The 19,788-nt window shown below is 35.9% G+C and overlaps 2 protein-coding genes across 3 annotated transcripts; both read left to right on the top strand.

Annotated features, from left to right (window-relative positions):
* The first annotated feature begins 7,518 nt into the window (after positions 1–7,518).
* LOC122583431 (protein ALP1-like) lies at positions 7,519–8,454 on the top strand. The gene is made up of 2 exons (XM_043755834.1): positions 7,519–7,786; positions 7,887–8,454. Exons 1-2 carry the CDS (start codon positions 7,519–7,521, stop codon positions 8,417–8,419), a joined length of 801 nt encoding a protein of 266 aa, XP_043611769.1. The 3' UTR covers positions 8,420–8,454.
* A 2,224-nt stretch (positions 8,455–10,678) lies between these two features.
* LOC122582354 (uncharacterized protein At1g10890-like) lies at positions 10,679–19,390 on the top strand. 2 transcript variants are annotated; one of them, XM_043754732.1, is made up of 4 exons: positions 10,679–10,861; positions 11,035–11,253; positions 18,178–18,397; positions 18,900–19,390. In XM_043754732.1, exons 1-4 carry the CDS (start codon positions 10,746–10,748, stop codon positions 19,125–19,127), a joined length of 783 nt encoding a protein of 260 aa, XP_043610667.1. In that variant the 5' UTR covers positions 10,679–10,745; the 3' UTR covers positions 19,128–19,390. The 2 variants fall into 2 exon arrangements, with proteins under 2 accessions (XP_043610667.1, XP_043610666.1); XM_043754731.1 differs by having other exon boundaries at positions 11,032–11,253.
* Positions 19,391–19,788: the final 398 nt, after the last annotated feature.

The following is a 19,788-nucleotide window of genomic DNA, read 5'->3' as shown; positions in this document are numbered from 1 at the left end:
GGATCCATATGTGTATACAATCGAAACCCACAATCCAAATCCATATATGTACCACAATCCAGATCCATATATGTATGCACCTGAAACCCAGAATCCAGATCAAAGTATGAACAATGAAGATTATTTAATTGATCAAGGAGTCAAAGATTTTCTTCCGTATATCACATAGGTTCAGAATATACTAGGAGATGGAAACTGTGGATTTAGAGCGACAGCTGTTTGCATTGGTCATCATCAAGATGATTGGCGTCAAATTTGTATGGATTTATTGGATGAGTTATCTGTGCATAATGCAAGATACACTTGCAATTTTTAACAAAGAAGGCGTACAATCACTTCAGTACATGCTGAATCACTTTGAAGGAGGATTTGCATATCCACCATATTGGATGATTATGCCAGACACTGGGTTACTCATTGCTTCAAGGTATAATGTGGTGGTTGTTTTTTTGAGCAAAGAAGGAGATACAACGTGCTTACCGCTTTTTACTAGCCCACCAAGTTCACAACCACCTGATATCTGTGTAATTGGACGCTTCAATGGTAATCATTTCGTGAGACTGGTGTTACAAGGAGATTTTCCGGTACCTCCTATGCATCCACAGTGGTTTAGTCACGCATTTGATCGGGCATGGGAAACTCTTTTTTTGCATAGACAAAATGTGTACAACCAGATTAAATTTCCTAGACGTAATTCAGTAGGTGTGAGAACTTGTATTAATATTGATTAAGAAAATAATATAAAATATTTTATTATCAATTTTTTATATATCTTCTATTATTGATTAAGAACATGATAAAAAATATTTCCTAGATTTTATTATATTTTTAGTCTTTTAATTGCAATAAAAAGTTAAATGCATGATATTGTAAATAAAAATAATCAAATACAATAATATATAATATATTTAAGAAAAATTGTGATAAGACATCATGATTGCTATATCATTATTACTAAATAAAGGTTAAATGAAAAAGTTACACTAAAAAGAAAAAAAACATCATGATTACCATATTATTATGTTGACTTTTATTATGTTGGTGTGAATAATGGAAAAAAATGGTGTGGATAGTGAATCCCATTTCATGATTTTAGACGACTTCAAGCATGGGGAGATGTAATCTCCATTTAATGCTCCGCTTTTACATCTGATCATACTCTTTACATCTAATAATATATCCACACTTTACATTTTTTACATACATATATTAGCTAACATGCATTATCATTTCTAAATCCATACGTATTATCTATCATTTATACATACGTTACATATTATATAACTACATAGTATAAACACGACAATAAAGACAAAAATTTCATCCTCACATTACCGCATAATCTAAATTGTACACTGCCTTTAGTCGACAACTTGGATTTTATGGTATCTACTTCAAAACTCCTCTAATTTAAGAGAGGATGCAATGATGATATTTTTTTCAAAGGAATTTAATTTGTTTTGTATTTTGGATATGTTTAAAATAGTGTTCTACATGTATTTGATGCTTATTAGAAGTATTGGTTGCCTCTCTTCTACCTACCCTACTCGGGCCCATGGGGGGGGGGCACTCAATTCAATTTTTTCTTTGCCATCATCTTTTCAGCAACATCAACCCCTTCATAACTGCTGATTGCTTTTCCCTTCGTCACATTCATTTTATAATCCCCTTTAAAAACTATTTTACCTCCTTCATCTCCTTTCAAACTATTTTTTCATAAAGAACAACAGCTTACTCACAGTTCCCCAAATCTTAGATTATGGAGGATCATCATTTTCTACATCATTACTGCTGATTGCTTCTTTCTCCTTCCGCTTTACCTTCATGACCTTCATTTTATACTCCTCTAAAAACTCTTTCACTCTCGCCTCCTCCGTTTTCCTTTCAAGAACTTTCCGTTTAAAGAACAATGACTTCTTTACAATTCCTCATTACAAGAAGCCTCTGCTTCTGACAATTCGAACGGGATCAGATGATCAGATATAGCAGTATAGTGCAGGGTGGGGAGGCACAAAGTGAGTGGTGATGCTGTTGGTGGTGGATGATGGTTTTTTATTGGGGGTGATGAACATTCGTGTGGTGTATTTAGGACCATCAAGGTGAGAATTGGGGGAGGTGGAGAAACATTGGGGATTTGAACAACTTGAACGGGGGATCTTGGTGGTGGTGACGGTGATGGGTGTGGCGGTGGTGGTGGTTGGGGTACGGATGGTTTGGTGGATGAGATTTTGTCAGCTTGGGTTTGACTTCTTCATCATGATCGGATCGGATTGGATTTTAGGTGGAATTGAATAGATTGGAAGGAGTTTTGAAATATGAATATACATTTCTAGGTTCACGTGGAATTGATCGGAGGAAATGTAATGTAAATTTTAAATTGATGTTATCAGTTGAAAAGAGGCTGATCTGTGTCATGTAATCAAATTAGTATCAAACTTAAGGAGGCCTAATTTAGAATATCAAGATTACATGATGTGAATCGACCTCTTTTCAAAGAATGAGATCAATTTGGAATTCACGTTTCATTTTTGTTTAATCCATTCTACCTAAATCTATAGATTCACATTTTGAAATTTCCATCTAACCAATTAAATTCCATCTAAACATCCGTTCTGATTCGATCATTATGAAAAAGGGGGAAATCCAATCCGGCAAAACATCATCCACCAAAAAAGCAACAACCACCCTTAGACACCCCCCCCCCAACCCCCAACACGACAACCACCATGACCCCCGTCAAGTTGTTTAAATCCTCAATATGTCTCATTCTCCCCCCGCTCCCTAAATACACCATATGAAAGTTTATACATTTGACAAAAAACCATCATTCACCACCAACATTACCATTACTCGCTTTATGCCTCCTCACCCTCCACCCATACTACCTGGATCCAATAACCCGATCTTGTCCAAATCATTAGACACGGAGGCTGCTTGTAATGGAAAAAGGATGATGATGATCCTCTAAGATCAAAGATTCGGGGATATGTGAAGAAGTCGTTGTTCTTTTATGGAAAAGAACTTGTAAGGAAAATGGAGGAGGTGAAAGTGAAAGAGTTGTTACAGAGGAGTATAAAATGAAGGTGATGAAGAGAAAACGGAAGTAGATGGAAGCAATCACCAGTGATGATGAACGAATTGATGACCCTTCAAAATCTGGGATACATGGATCTGTGAAAAAAGCCGTTGTTTCTTAAGGGAAAGAAGTTTGAAAGGAAAATGCAGGAGGTGAAAAAGTTATCAAAAGAGGAGTATAAAATGATGGCGATGAAGGGAAAAGCAATAGAAGTTATGAAGGGGTTGATGATGATAAGGAAGATAGTAAAGAACAAGTTGAATTAAGCAACCTCCTTCCACCTACCCCATGGGCCCTTTGGAATTCTCAAACTATGTAGATCAGTTGGAAACGTCCCACTAGTCCTCCATGGCAACCAAGAAGACGAAACTAAAAATAATAGTTGTAGCTAAGTTGTTGCATACTACATGTTAATTCTTGTAAATCAAATCCGTGTAATGAGAGGAATGTTAATATAGTTATAGATACTTACTTTTTACCTTAATTTACCTTTTTATATTTTTTTTGGTTTAATTCATTGATGCGCAATTACACGAATCCTTCTAAGTGTATGGTTATAATGTTTACTCTAATCGTCACTAACAAGTACAGCTTGAAAGGCTTTACTATACGCATATGGTTTTTTGTGTATATATTTGACGAATGATTTATTTTAGGTTTCCCCCCATGTATTTTGGCTACTTTTAATGCAAATACGAGTTAAAATGAGCGAACTTTTGGTACTTAATGGAATAAAATGTTCTTGCAAGTTCACGGAGCGTACAAATGAGGGTAGACGCGATAAACCAACTCAACTAAGGTGCCATGGGACTTCATGAGACATAAGACGGAGAAATCAAAGCAAAAAACAAGAATCAGACCTCCAGGCCAAGTGTGCACCGCTCGTGGACACCCACGAGCTCCGCTCCTCATGGTCAAAGAAAACGTGAGTGCCACTTGTAAGGACTCACGAGCGACGCTCGTCGAGGTGGCTGAACCGACTTTTGCCTTATAAACAGAAGAATAAAGCCTTGGTTTTCTGAGGGAGCACAGTTAGCCTACCAAACGAAAACCCTATCTTCGAGGTCGAAAAATAGGTACTTCCAAAGGGATACTGGTCTTCCAAACATCTCTTAATCTACAGATCTTCATCTAGATCTTTATCTTTCTTTACTTTCCGTTGATAAATGATGTCTTTTTACTTTAGAAACTTTGTTATTTCTTTAATTATGTTTGGCTAATAGGGTAATACTTGTTTGGATTGATGTGATCATGTAGATTATCAGTTTCTTTGTCTTATGTGAGATCGGTTGGACTGTGTATATGTTTATCGTTGACCCATGATTGTCTAGTTTTTCATATTATATTTAATTTCATATCTAGGGTTTATTAATCTATTTTGGGTTTGATTAGACTATAATTGGCCGGTCATTGGGATTTTATAAAGTGTATACGGAAAATGACTAATTAGTCTATGATTTGCTGTAAAAAGTGAATTTACTTTACAAGCGAATCCATAATTAATATAATTTAGATGAAGAAGATGCTTATAATTTCTAAGGGGTGCTAGTGACACGGACACGCGCCCTAGACCGCCGTAGATAATTAATACAAAGTGATCGACTTAAGATTCGAGTATACATATAAATGAATCGTAAGCTTAACGGTGAATCTAACGAAGAGCTTGTTAAAGGGTAGAGTGAATCTAACAAGAATCTTTACTAATATGGTTAAGTAAATCTAACGAGAATCTAAATCGTGAAAAAGTCCTTCAAACAAACAAACATTAAAACTATAGTCTTAGACTGTCATTGTGCATGTGATCGGATTTCCAAACAAGTATATTTAAAATTTTACTCTTCTTGAAATTTAGGATTTGGACTAGACTAAGCAGTTACGACCTTTAATTTGCTTTTACTTTTCCGTTAAGTAGTTTAATTAAAAATCGTGATAATCACAATCGCTATAGAATTCTACACGTTACTAGATTTAGATATTGCAAACGTCCCGTGAACAATCCTATACTTACCAACTAACAATTTACAAATGAACAGGTGGTAGACAACCTATAAATGCGTATTAGTTATCAGGTATTCCTTGTGCTTTCATAAAGTTTAAAATACGGTATTTTTATTGAAACGAGGTTGAGAAAGCAGAGGAGGAAATTCCTATCTACAAACAAAAGTCCAAGGACGAAAGTTTATCGAACAAGAACTTGAGCAAGCATTTAAGGATCTAGCGAGCACCAAAAGACTCATACAAGTATTAAAACTTAATCTTGAGAGAGCCAACTACGAGTTTAAGAAATGGAACAAGGAATCGAGGATGCTGCATAAACACAACTTGAAGTTGCCAAAAATCGACATCAAGCCTATGTTGCACGGGAACTGGTACGGGAACGAGAAACGGGTACGGGAACGAGAAACGACAAAACTAAAAAAATCAAGAAACGGGTACGGCACGGGTAGAGATATATATACATATATATATGTATATATATATATATATAGATAATGTACAAGGAATATATTTTTAAAAATATACATTTTATTAATATATGTATAAAAATGTATTTTTTACATATGTATTAATAATATATTATAGTTTTATAGAAAATAAAGATTTTTAGCTAATGATATTTTTAAATAAAAGTTGTGAAAAGAAAAAGAAAAATTAAAAAAAATTGTTGATGTCTAGGAAACCGCCCATTTGGAAAAGTGGGATAAGTCATCACGTGAAAAGCCTGATATATGTTTTTAACTTTTCAATGACTTTTCAACACACATATTCCTTATCTCATTTCTTTAACTGTATAATTTCCTTTATGATATCTGTTTCATCTTTCTCTCTGTATATTTCTTCTGAACGGCATCCCTACACCTTTGGCCGGAATTTATTGCTCTCTCATCTTCCTCTTTATCTTCTTTTTAGTTGGAAACTGGAATTTATTGATGTTTTACACCCCTGGATTGCTGGAAGCTTTTAAAAAACGTCCCCAAATTACAAGAAATGCCACTTGACTTTTAGAAACGATCAACGAACGTACCCAAATTGTTGGAAACGGCCCAAAAACGTTTCGCCCACGTCCTAGTACACGTTTTCGTCCCCGTCGAGTTTCCGGTACGGGGTACGGTGGGTTCCAGCGGTTTCCGTGCATTAGAGCATCAAGCAGCTGCTTTAGTACTAGCTAGTATCTGGAAGAAAAAAAATGACATTTTAGAAGAAACTTTTAAAAGTTATGAAACATTAATATATGAAAGAGATGCTGCTTTACAGAAAGCTAAAGAAACAATTTTAGCAGCCAAGATATATCGAAAGAGAAGTAGAAGGTTTTATCATCTAACTTATCTATCTTAACTTCTAAACTACCTTATAAAGCATTTACCGGGCCATCTCATTTTCTAAAAAAAAAACCTTGATCTACCCAAATTAACATTCTCTTTTATCCATTAATTTGAATATCATCACCTAATATATCTATAATACCCTTAAATCTTAACCACTCACTTTCCCTCTCTCCTCAAATCTCAACCATTCGTTTTTTTTCCTATCATTTATAAATTATTTTATTCCTCTAATTCATTCAAAGTCTTTTATCTCAAAAATCGTACATCGATAAATTCATTCAAAATCTTTTATTTTATTTCGGATGTCATTTGATATGATTTTCCGAATTTTTAAATACGAGGGCGGAGCCCGTACGGCTAAGGGCGAAGCCCGTCAGATAGATCACCAATCACCGATCACCCCTATGACCTATCACCCTCTATGATCGATCACCTCCTATGACCTATCACACTCTATGACCTATCATCCTCACCATCTCACCGTCGCACCGCGCGAGCATTTGGCTAGTAACAACAAAAGAATCCATTCATGCTTCTCATTTAGAAGCGGAAGAAAAAAGAATTTTAGAATCTATTGAAAGAGATCAAGAAGCTTTGATGTGTGAACGTGAGTTGAAAGAAGTTCAAGAGGATATAGAAAAATTAGAAGAGCAAATCGTATTAGCAGATAATGTAAAGGCAAAACTAGAAACTTCTGGCTTGCTTCAAAAAGATGAATTAGTGATTTATATGCAAGGAAAGATGCTTGAAGAATCCGAAGCTGATGAGAAAGTCACACGTTGAGATATACAATCGGGCGTTGGTACGTATAGCTAACAAGAATCTTGATGAAGTGAGCCATAATATCGAAAGAATAATCGGAGAGATTATGTGTTTAAAAACAACTGCAAAGTCGTTAACTACTAAGTTAGAGAGTGGCAAACAAGTTTTAACGAGAATGTAAGAAAGCAAAATGACCGTTCTATATAAGGACTCACAATGCCCAATGTTTGACTCGTGTTCGCCTGTTCGGCCTGTATTGCATACGTATTTGCCTATGGTTAGTGCATCGTTACGCTTATTACATCAAATTATTGTTTTTACATGGATAAGTAAAGGTATAAGCATTATCTCACGATGTGCATGAAAAGAGTTCATGGTTTTCCCGGTATGATTGGTAGTATTGACTATATGCATTGGCCGTGGGAGATGTGTCCGACGGCTTGGCGAAGCACCCACACACGTGGTGACCTAGGTAGGCCTTCGTTGATTATTCAAGGAGTTGCATTGTATGATCTATGGATTTGGAATGCATACTTTGGGCCACAAGGGTCTCATAATGACATTAACGTATTCGAGTCATCTCCTGTGCTTGAAGATCTTATATCTGGTTTGACACCCTCAGGTACAGTTATTTACTAATATGTTTAAATTATATAGTTATTTGCCAATTTATTTCATTTATATTGTTATTTACTAATACATTTTTATTTACTAATGTGTAGCTTCCTTTTATGCAAACGGTAACTTCTATCAGAGGGGGTACTACCTAGGTGACGGGATATACCCCGAGTATGCTACATTCATCAAGACTTTTACCGATCCAGTTGACGAGAAGAGAAAGCTTTTTAAGAAAAAGCAAGAGTCGGAACGTAAGGGTATAGAAAGGGCTTTTGGTGTGTTAAAAAAGAGATGGAAGGTCCTTAATCATCCGGCTCATTATTGGGACAAAGAACTTATGCAAGATGTGATTTATGCTTGTATCATCTTGCATAACATGATATTGGAGGACGAGGGCAAGGCCACATGCCAGGACTATAATCCGGATGAACCTTCTCTAGTACCGGGTTATTGGGAACAAATGACACCGCTCGAACAACGAATTCAAAACCGCCATGCCATTAAAAGTAGAGAAACACACAACATGCTTACGGCGGATTTGATTGATCATCTTTGGACGACCCAAGCACATGACTTTGATCCCGATAACGTGGTTCTCCCGGATCTCAACGAGTACGTTAGCTCCGACGATGAGTAGGTTGTTTGTTTTTTTATTTAAATAATGATGTAATATGTGACCTTTAATAATTTGGTATGTATTTTATAAGTTTTATTTGATTTTGGATTAAAAATTGTATTTTTATTTTTAAATTTTAAAAAAAATATTGAAAGTCAAACCTAGAAAAAATTTAAAAAAATAATAAAAAAGGCAAGAACCCCTCATGTGGGAACCCCTTGCTACAAGAGAACCCTTAAAATTACATGCTCATCCACGTGGCCAAAAAAGATGGAGGGGATGGGGTTCTTGAAACCCCTTACTCCTAATAGCCTTAATGTCCACTCAAAATGTCTTTAACATGGATTACTAAGTATATAGTAACCGAATTTGAGTTTATTTACTTTAGTTTTGCGGAATAAATTAGTAAACTCACAAAGATCGCCAAAATGCTTGACATAGATTAACAACTTTGTCACCTTGATAACTGATTTTGTGTTATATTGATTTTTAAATTTCATTGACTATATCAATTTCACATGGAATATCAAAACAAGAGGGAAAAGTTTTCATTGGCTCAATTTCATATGTACCATCATATTATAACGAAAAGTTTTTACTGGCTAAAACAATTAGACATAAATCACCTAAACAGATATAAAAGTTAGAAACTTGGGTAACTGGTAACCGCTTTTGGGTTTATGTCATGACATAATCCTACAATTCGATCACCCACACAAGCGAAAGTGAGGATATGATGTATCAAGGTAAATTTGCAAGAAATATTATGACACAAAATAAAATAACAATTAGACACGATGATTTACGTGGTTTGACATAATTCTTTGCCCACGTCCACCCCAAAAGTCTCCTTAATTTATTCTTCAAACCAAGAAATAAACACCGTACAGGGAAAATGTATAACTATATATGAGTTTACCTAAACCCAAGCCAAGGGGGTGTTTGGTATGAGTGAATCAAAGAAAATGAAAATGTAATAGAGAATGAATATAATGGGAAAGAGAATGAGTATTTGGAAAGAGAATCGATTCCGTCGTTTGGTACAAGCAGAGAATGAATATATAAAAAATACTAAATTTTAAATAATAATCAAATTTAATACATATAACATCACTAAAACAAACAAAAAAATTAAAAATTTCCATTCCCATCAATTCTCTACATTTCATAGAGAATTGAGGGAATGAAATCGATTCCCTATTCTCAATTCTCTTTCCCATTCTCCATTACAACAAAACATGAGAAGTGTTTCTCATTTCATTTCCACCCTTTCAATTCCATTGTACCAAACACCCCCTTAGGGGGGGGGTTTGATAGGATAGAATTATAGAGAATGAAAATGTAATAGAGAATGAAAATAGTGAGAAAGAGAATAAGTATTTGGAAAGATAATAAATTCCGTTGTTTGGTATCCACAGAGAATGGATATATAGTATAAATAAAATTTTAAATAATAATAAATTTAATACATATAATATCTTGAAAACAATTTATTTTTTTTTCCATTCTCACCCATTCTCTACAATTTGTAGAGAATGGAAAGAATAGAATTGATCCTTCTTTCTTCATTCTCATTATCTTTTGTTCGTTGTAAACAAATAAAGAAAGTCTTTCTCATTCCCTTTCTCTCTTTTTATATTTCATCATACCAAACACTCCCTTACACTTTAAGATAAGATCTAAATATCTCGTATACCATTTTCTCTAACCTTACAAGAATAAAACTCTTAATAAGAAAATACACGTAGTTTACTCTTGAACTCTCAATTCTCTTTGTTATGTTTCATATGGTTAAGGAATCATATATTTATACTACTTTGCATGCATACATTAATTCATTAAGCTTCATGTGAAAAACTATTTCCGGCAGACCTATTGCCTCCTTTCTTGTTTTTCTTGGCATTTAAATAAAATAAAAAATTCAAGTTATAATCTTTTTTCTTTGTCTATTCACGTACATTAAAAACATATTTATATGCACCGTGGTAAATGTGCCTACCACATGTTTATTTTTTACTATAATTTCATTAGTTGAAACTAATCACATGAATCACAAAAACTAATCCAATTGGACAAATTTAACATCAAAAGAAAAACAATCTAAGTGCTATAAAGATTCATGACTTGCTGAAATTTTTCTACTTCTGAATTTCTGATGCTCCAGATTTGATAAGTGGGACGAAAAAAAAAATATATCAGTTTGACCACTCAGTAATAAGCCAGGGACTAAATTTGTAACTAACTCAGTTTTACAACCCATCACTTCCAGTCTTCCACTCCCTCTGTGCTAGGGCAAATAACTAAAATAAGTTAAATTAAAAAAAATACAATTTGATATAAAAAAAAAATGCCTAGAAGCATATCAAGGTCTCCGTCGTCATACCGCAGGAGACGCTCACCGTCTCCGGCCATTCGCCGCCGCCGTAGAGACCGGAGCCGGTCAACTTATACTAACCACATCAGGTCTGTTCAAATTTTTATTATTCTTTTTTTTTTTTAATCTCACTTTTTATATTATTGTATCTATTTATAAGTAATTATTATATTATTGTTACAAATATATATTTTATAAAATTTTTAATTAGTATTTTTTGTTTTTGTATGTGAAATGTTGGTTTATTGTATGTGTTAAGTAGGCGAAGAAGTCGGTCGAGTAGTCCTAGACGACGTAGAAGTAGATCTCCGGTTTCTAGGCATAAGAAAAGCCGGTCCCCAACGCCGCCTCGGCGTCATAGGAGACGAAAAAGTAGGACTCCGTCGGTTAGTCCTGTGGAGTCTCCAACCAAGAGTGGTACGTCTACTGAGCGGAAAAATGCCCTTGCGAAATCGAGAAAGGAAGAAGAAGAAAAGAAAAGGTATGTCAACTCTACAAGTTTTATTTCTGTTGTCTAATGTTGTGTATAGAGTATTTTATGTTGAATTATTATTAGAAAGTAATGAGTAACTATGTGAGTATGTGGTTTTGTTGGTTATCGGTGATCTTTGCTTGAATATAGAAAATACTTGTAGGCGTTCACCTTGAATATGGAAACACATTGGAATAGCCAGTGTAGAATTAGAAATGGCCACGGATTAGCAGTTAGATAGTGTACATTGGAGCCAAAGGTGTCGATACTTCTGGGTAGCTTGAACATGGATCTCTCTTTGTTTGAAATAGGATTTTATTGTGTAGTATCATTAGTTGTTTGATATTCTTTATGTTAGGAACTCGGGTCTGATTATTAACACACACACACAAACTGAAATCTGGAAATTACAAGAAAGTAAAGAATACGAAGATTTAACGTGGCATCTCACACATAGGCATCTCACACACAGTATGTGTGTGAACTAATCCACGGGGGGCAACTAGGGTTTTTCTTTTATTGAGTGATGATAAAACATGTACAAGAGATAGGTATTTATAGGCTACATTATTAGGGTTAGCAACTTGCTCCCCATGTTTGAGAACAACTGAATTAGGCCTGCTGTCACAGCAGCCCATCTAATAAGGTCTACTGCCTTCTGTTGAATTCTGGAACTTGGCAGCCCTAATTGGGCCTAAGACAACATACGGCTAACAATCTCCCACTTGGTGTCTTCGGACCTCCAACTTCACGATCTTCTATCTTTTCTGTACATTTGTAATAAGAACCATTCTGTTCATTAATGCGCCCTTGTTACCCCCGACCTTCTCATCAATTAACCTGAAGACGAGCTCAAGCTATAGCTTCAGCTTTTCCAACACCACACACTTGGTAAACATATCTACTGGATTACTAGCACCTGAGATGTTCTTCAGACTGATAATGCCTTCGGTCCTTCACCGATCAGATCTCTGACAAAATGATACCTCATCCCAATGTGCTTCGTCTTCCCATGATAGACTGGATTTTTTGCCAATTTAACAACACTCTCATTGTTACAATACAATGAGTAATTAGCCTATTGCTTCCTTAACTCTTCAAAAAAAGTCTTCAACCAAACTAGTTCCTTGCTTGCCTCTGCAACTACCATATACTCGGCTTCTATTGTAGATAAAGCTACACTTTTTTGAAGTCTGGACATCCAACTTACTGCTTTACCTCCCACTGTAAAAATATATCCGGTAGTGCTCTTAAATGTCCCTTTACAATCACCTAGATCAACATCAATATAACCTCTGAGTATAGCATCATTTCCTTTGAAACACAGCCCCATATACCCTTCAGATAACGAAGAATCCACTTAACCCCTTCCCAATGTTCTTTCCCCGAATTAGACATGAATCGACCGACAACCCCCATGACATGAGCAATATCTGGTCGGGTGCAAACCATTGCATACATAAGACTCCCAACCGCTGATGCGTATGGAACCTTGGCCATCTCTCTTCTGCCTTTTTCATCTTTTCGAGATTTATCTTTGGTAAGGACCAAATGAAATCCCAATGGAGTATTCCTCGGTTTGGTTTTCTCATTATTCATCTTGAACCGATCTAACACTTTCCCAATGTATTTCTTTTGGGACAAAATTAGAGAATCGTCTTTCCTGTTTCTGGAGATGCTGATTCCAAATATCTGTCTGGCTGGACCCAAGTCTTTCTTCTCGAACTCATGGGACATCTGTTTCTTTAACTTGCTGATTTCATGCATGTTAGCTCCAACAATCAGCATATCATCAAAATAGTAGCAAAATGATATAAGAGTTCTTGAATTTCTTCAAGTAACAACAATGAATCATCTGGCATCTTTTAAACTCGGACCTCTCCATAAAGTTATCAAACTTCAAGTACCATTGTCTAGCACCTGTTTGAGACCATATAAACTCTTCTTCAATTTGCATACCCAATCTTCTTTTCTGACAACATGAAATCCTTCGGGCTGTGCCATATAAAGGTCTTCATTCCGGTCACCATGTAGAAAAACTGTCTTCACATCTAGCTGCTCTAAATGCAATTTTTCTGCTGCTACTGAGAACAAGCCTGATGGTAGTTATCTTCACAACTGGAGAGAAGATCTCATCGTAATCAACCCTTTTTACTGTTGAAACCCCGTGACAACTAAACGAGCTTTGAATCGTTTAGACTCATCGTGTTCATCTTTGACCCTGTAAATCCATTTATTCTGTAATGCTCTCTTTTTCTGCGGAAGCTTTATCAAAACCCAAGTTTTGTTCTTTTCAAGAGAGCTCATTTTTTCCTTCATTGTATTCTCCCATTGGCGAGAATCTTTCGCCTTGACTGCTTCCGTGTAACTATCTGGTTCACCAATTTTGAGTCAAAAGAATGTAATTAGCTGAAGGATCATAGAATTGTGTCTGCTTTGTAACTCTGGTGGATCTCCTGACATAATGATCATTCTGGTCAGGTTATTGTGGTAGTGGTTGATATACTTTATTTGAACCTGTACTCCCACTATCAGAAGCTTCCTTTTCCTCTTCATCTCCACCATTATTAAACTCAAACTCCGTGTCGACATTTTTGGTTCTGTAATCTGTTTAGCGACCGATTCAGCTTTATGGTTACTACTTACTAGTTCATATCTCGAACTCTACCTTTTGTTTTTGAACCTTTGAGTTTGATCCCGTCTATGTTATCAATTTCGGTGAAATTTCGGTGGTATTTCTGTGGTATATCGGTTTTCGGTGGTGGGACATAATTTCGTTACTGAATTTCGGTTTTGATATTATTTCCAAAATTTTCGGTGGTTTTGACCGAAATTTGACCGAAATACCACCGAAATTTGGTGAATTCTGTTTCAGCACTTCCGGGTTTTATCTTTTACTCTTATTTATGTATATATATATATATATATTACCGAAATACCACCGAAGTACCACCGAAAAAAACGATATTTCGCATACCAGTCCGTGACCGAAACACCGAAATTTATGTCCTTGACTACTTAGGATCTCGTTAAGTCTTTATACAACTCAGACTCATTAAAAGTGGCATGTTTACTTCGAACTACTTTTCTAGCTTTCTGAATCCTAAAGCCAGTAGCCCATCTTATCTGACCCATAACCAATGAAAATGTATTTCTTGGCTTTTGCATCTAGCTTGTCATCCAGATTATACACACTACACCCAACTATCTTCAAGTGTTTGTATTTCACAACTTCCCCTTTCCATTCTTCTTGTGGCACTTTGTATCCCAACGGTACTAATAAATCCCGATTGATTAAATAAGCAACATTATTGACTATTATTGATTGCATCTGCCCAGAACATCTTTGGTAACCCTGCATTTGACCTCATGCTTCTGGCTCTTTCATTTAATGTTCTGGTCATCCTTTCTGCAACCCTGTTTTGCCGAGGTGTGCGCGGGATTGTATTAATCATTCGAATGCATGTTCAGCACAATAATCAACGAATTCACTTCAAAGCCTTTACCTTCAAATTAGTTTCATTTTCAATAGCAATTATGCATTTCTTAAAAGTATCAAAAACATCAGATTTATGCTTAAAAAATTTTACCCATACCTTGCGTGTTGAATCATCGATGAAGGTGACATAGTAGTGATTTTCTACCACTGAAGCAACTGTAGTAGGTCCATAAACATCAGTGTGAACAAGCTCTAACTTTTGAGACTTTGGTGCTTTTTCTGTCCTTGCAAAGGTTACTTTTTCTTGCCGAGAAGACAGTTCACAAAATTGAGATTCAACCTTCTTCCGTTCTGGAAGTTTTCCTCTAGCGACAAGCATTTTCATCCCCTTTTCACTCATGTGGCCGAGTCGTTGATGCCAAAGCTTTGACGGACTCGGCATTCTGGAAACTGCATTAGCACTCCCTGCAGGTACTTCAACCATATACAAGCTACCCCGTTTCTTTCCCTGGGCAATTACCATCCCACCCTTGACAACCCTTGACAACCCTCAACTGTCCACCCCCAAAGTAGACACTGTATCCCTGGTTGTCTAATTGCCCAACATAAATCAACATTCTTTTCAATTCTGGGATTAATCTAACATTTTTCAATGTCCAAACGGTACCCAAGCTTGTTTTCAAGTCAATATCCCTTATCCCGGTAACATCAAGTAATTTATTATTTTCAAGTTTTACCTGACCGAAATCACCCAGTCTGAGATTCTTCATTCTTGAACTCCATATGGCATGAAACGATGCTCCCGAGTCCATAATCCATGCTTCAATTGCATCCTCAACACAACAAATTAAAGCATCATCAGACTCAGATGCGGCTGTGGCAGAATGTAACGCATTCTTGTCCGCGGGTGGTTAAGTGCATTGACTTGTGAAGTGACCATTCACATTGCAGTTCCAACACTTGATATCTGTTCTTTCTTTTCTGACTTTAGAATTTCTTCTCTTGCCCCTGGACTTAGACCTGCCTCTGTTATTGCTTCGTTCTTTCTTCCTACTTCTTCCCTTAGTGTTAAGCAAAGCACTGGATGATTCACCTGCACTCCTTCTGATATCCTCACCTAGGATAGAATCACGAATGCCGTCGAACTTGAGTTTAGTAGATCCTGAAATCCTGATGAACTACTAATGGCGGTGACAAATCCTAACCAACTTTCTGGTAAAGAGGATAAGAGTAATAAGGCTTGTACCTCATCATCAAAGTCAATATCAACTGATAATAACCGGGATATAAGATTGTTAAAGTCATTAACGTCAGCAACAATAGATGCACCTTCCTTTATACGGGTGTTAACCAATTGTCTAATCAAAAACTAAGTAGTTAATTACTAAAATAGCGGTATAGCGGTCAAGGTCCGATATATGATATATCAGTTATAGCGGTGATATGGCAGCGGTATAGCGGTACTAAAAACATTATGCAATATCTATATAATTAATACTTAATATATTTAATAAAAATATCACAAGTCTTTAAAAATGTCAATTTTTGATGGGTTCTTCTTGCCAAACATGAAAAAATAGAAGTCCAAAGGGGTGTTATGCACGATTTTCTGTGATGATTCTGATCGTATCTTAATCTTTTCCATCTAGATCTTCGTCTACTACCTCTAATTCTATAAAATCTTTCTTTTCCAAATCAATTATACTATTTTAAACCTTTTTCAAGTCTTAAAATCTATTACTATGAACAAAACCTTGAATACGGTGTGTTTAGAAATCAAAATATTGGAGTAATAGCGGTAAATAGCGCCGATAATAGCGGAATTGCTATTTTGACTGCTATTTTTCCTTAAGGCCGCTATCCGCTATAGCACTACTATAGCGCCACTATTAACTACATAGATCAAAAATACCTTGCTAGACGCGGAAGGTTTCTCGTACATGTTTGACAAAGCTTTCATCAACCCTTTAGCAGTGGTTTCATTCACAATGTTGAAGGCGACACTCTTAGCTAGAGTACATCTGATAACAGCAAGAGCTTTTCTATCTTTTTCTGCCCATTCGTCATCACTCGACTTCTCGGATCTTTTATCTGATGTCAAACCCGGTAACAAATCCTTCTGGCAAAGCAAGTCCTCGACAACCAAGCAAAATCCTGTCCCTCAAACTTCTCAATTCTGATCTTACCGTCTTCAAACACCATCTTTGAGTTATGCTACTTAAAAAAAAAAATATTAAAGAAACCTCGAGAAAATAACTTGAAACAACCAGATTGACCTAAGTAGAAAAACGCAGCAGCAAATCTCAACCAAACTGTCCAGAAAAAATCGCAGAAACCTGGAACTGGTTTGCGATAGCAGCAACAGTGTTTTACGGCAGTGTGCAGGGAGCAGGCGGCGGCGGAATGGCAGAACCTTAGCTTGGTTCAGCTGTGACGTGACCTGTTACCCCAGAACTGCTGCGAAACAGAAGCAGCAGTGATGATTCAGTGGTGTTTCAAGGACGGCAGACCCCTAGCAGCAGCTAGAGTACAGCAGTGGCGTATATGTGTGAATATTGAATGTGGAGTTAGTTGAACTGTACAACTTAGTTTGTTTATGGTATATCTAGCAATTTTCATGTGGAAGTTCTTACATGGAAAATAAATATGTTAATTTGTTAACTTTTTGAAGCAGTCTACTTTATGCTGAATCTGATACATTTTCAGTTTATGATTGTGTATGAAACCAAGCAACTGTTCTCATGTTGATTGTTGATGGAGATGTATTTGACCTTTCAAAGGGGTGGACATTCTGTCAGATGTATTTGTGTATGGATGATGCTTTATTGTGGATACATACCTCAAATTCATGTGTTACTATTGTTTATTTGTTTTAGTTCAATCATGCGGGGAAAGTTAAAATAGATACTCCATTACAAAGTTTCAGATTTTTATGATTTGATAAGATGTCGGTATTCATTTGATAAGTTTTGAAAAAAAAATTCTTATAATGTTAACAATTCTTTTCATCAAAAAGTATGAATCAATAAAATATTCTGGTCAGTAGGAAATGTAAATTCACAGCTATTTGTATTTTAAGTTGAAAATTCATTTTGTTTCGACATGTTTCAAAAAGTTCGAGTATTACCTGAGTTTGTAGAATAAAAAGATGGAAGATGATAATGACAGCCCTAAGGGTTGTCATTAATACCTTATTACATGCATAAAAAGTAGTACTTTATACATAAAAAACCACCCCTTGAATTTTCGCATGACAAAGTACAAATTTTATTGCACCCAAATAACTGCTGTCATTAACAAAACCCTAAAAAGATTTATTATGAAGAAAGGTCTAATTACAAACCCATTCTGAATGGTACTTATTTAATCAACTATAATTGATTATCATGAAAGGGTTAGCTTACAAAATATTATTAATCATTTTATGAACATGTGTATTTCTTTCTGAAGAAGCTCACACTAATTGGTTGTTGACTACCTTTATGTGTTGTAAGGCTTGAACAGGAGATGGAGCTCAAAAGATTGGAAGAAGAGACAGCAATGAGAATAGAAGAAGCAATCCGCACAAAAGTTGAAGAGAGATTAGGCTCAGATGAAGTTAAACAAGAAATAGAGAGGAGAGTGGAAGAAGGTCAAAAGAAACTTTTTGATGATGTTGAGGCTCAACTTGAACGAGAAAAGCAAGCAGCTCTTACTGAAGCTAGGCAGAAAGAGGTAACTATCCTGATCATATATTAAAGTAGAAGTGGCAAGATGGGCCATCAGTTAGTGCCATGGTCAAGCATGTTATATTAACTGGTCAAAATGGGTCCGGGTAGTAATTGGCCATTGTTTATTACCATTTCAACAAGAGCGGTTACGGCCGTGTTGAAACATTTTCCTTACCATTTCTTGCTTGTTTTAAGGTGTTACAAAAACTGTATGTCTAATAAGCTAATGATTTATATGAACATAATTTAGGAGGTTGTGTATATAAGTAGATTTTGGGTGACTCCCAACCTGTTTGATCTATTTGACCCACATTGGGATAAAACACAACCTAAATTGACCCATTCATAAGTCGATGGGTTGAAATTCTATTACTTTAGTTTTTGCCATCTGCTTTTTTTCACCCATTGGCACGGCTTTATGGCCTCTCCAAAACTTGGGTTGTTTTGTTAGTGATAATTTTGAGAATAAAAACTGTTATAACTTGTTAGCAAATTACGTTAATCAGGAACAAGCAAGAAGAGAGAGAGAAGAGCTTGATAAGATGTTGGAAGAGAATCGCAGGCGGGTAGAAGAGGCTCAAAGAAGAGAAGCTCTTGAGCTTCAACGCAAAGAGGAGGAACGGCACAGGGAGCTTGAACTAATTCAAAGACAAAAAGAAGAGGCTGCTAGAAGAAAGAAGCTTGAAGAAGAAGAAGAACTTATAAGGTTATCAAGTAAGCTCAAATCTCGATAGCAATAACAAGTCAAGCCAAATGCAGCTGACCAAACACAAGTATTATCCAGGTGATGATGTGTTTTTTTAGTCTTTTCTATTAACCCTCGAATCTGTAGTCTTATTTATTTGAATATGCTCTGTTTTTGTTTGCTCCTTTGTGTAAGTTAGGAAAGCAGCTTAGTGCCTTGAAGTCAGGCGAATGTTCTTTAGTGAATACTTTGGTAGATGTAAGTTAACTTTTTTGTCTAAAAACCGTAAATTTAGTTTAATGATTTTTCAAATAGACATCTCTTCGCCCGACATCCAAATACATCTTTGTTCGTCTATCTCGCTTTTTAGACTAGATATGCATACTGTTGTGTTGTCGCATAGGTTAAGCTTGCAGATAGGGTGGCTCAGGGAAGTTCATGTCAAACAGATTGATTTTAGTATGGGTTAAAACTGGTGGTCACTGGTCAGGTTGGTCTGAGCTTTGAGTCGTCTTTTTTTTTTTACTTAGTATGGGAGACTTGGCAAATAAAAATGTGTTTTCACTCATTATATCAACAGTAGCAACATGCTATGCAATTTACCGAATAGCATAATAGCATTATCATACTTTCACCTCTTTATGATTCATAGAAACATGCTCTATGAATGATAACGTAGCTCACCTAGTCACCTCATGTGCATATTTTAC

Source organism: Erigeron canadensis, chromosome 9 (assembly GCF_010389155.1).
Source record: "Erigeron canadensis isolate Cc75 chromosome 9, C_canadensis_v1, whole genome shotgun sequence".
Classification (NCBI taxonomy): Eukaryota; Viridiplantae; Streptophyta; class Magnoliopsida; order Asterales; family Asteraceae; genus Erigeron; species Erigeron canadensis.
Note: the sequence above shows the minus strand (reverse complement) of the source record. Positions and strands in the feature narration are given on the sequence as shown.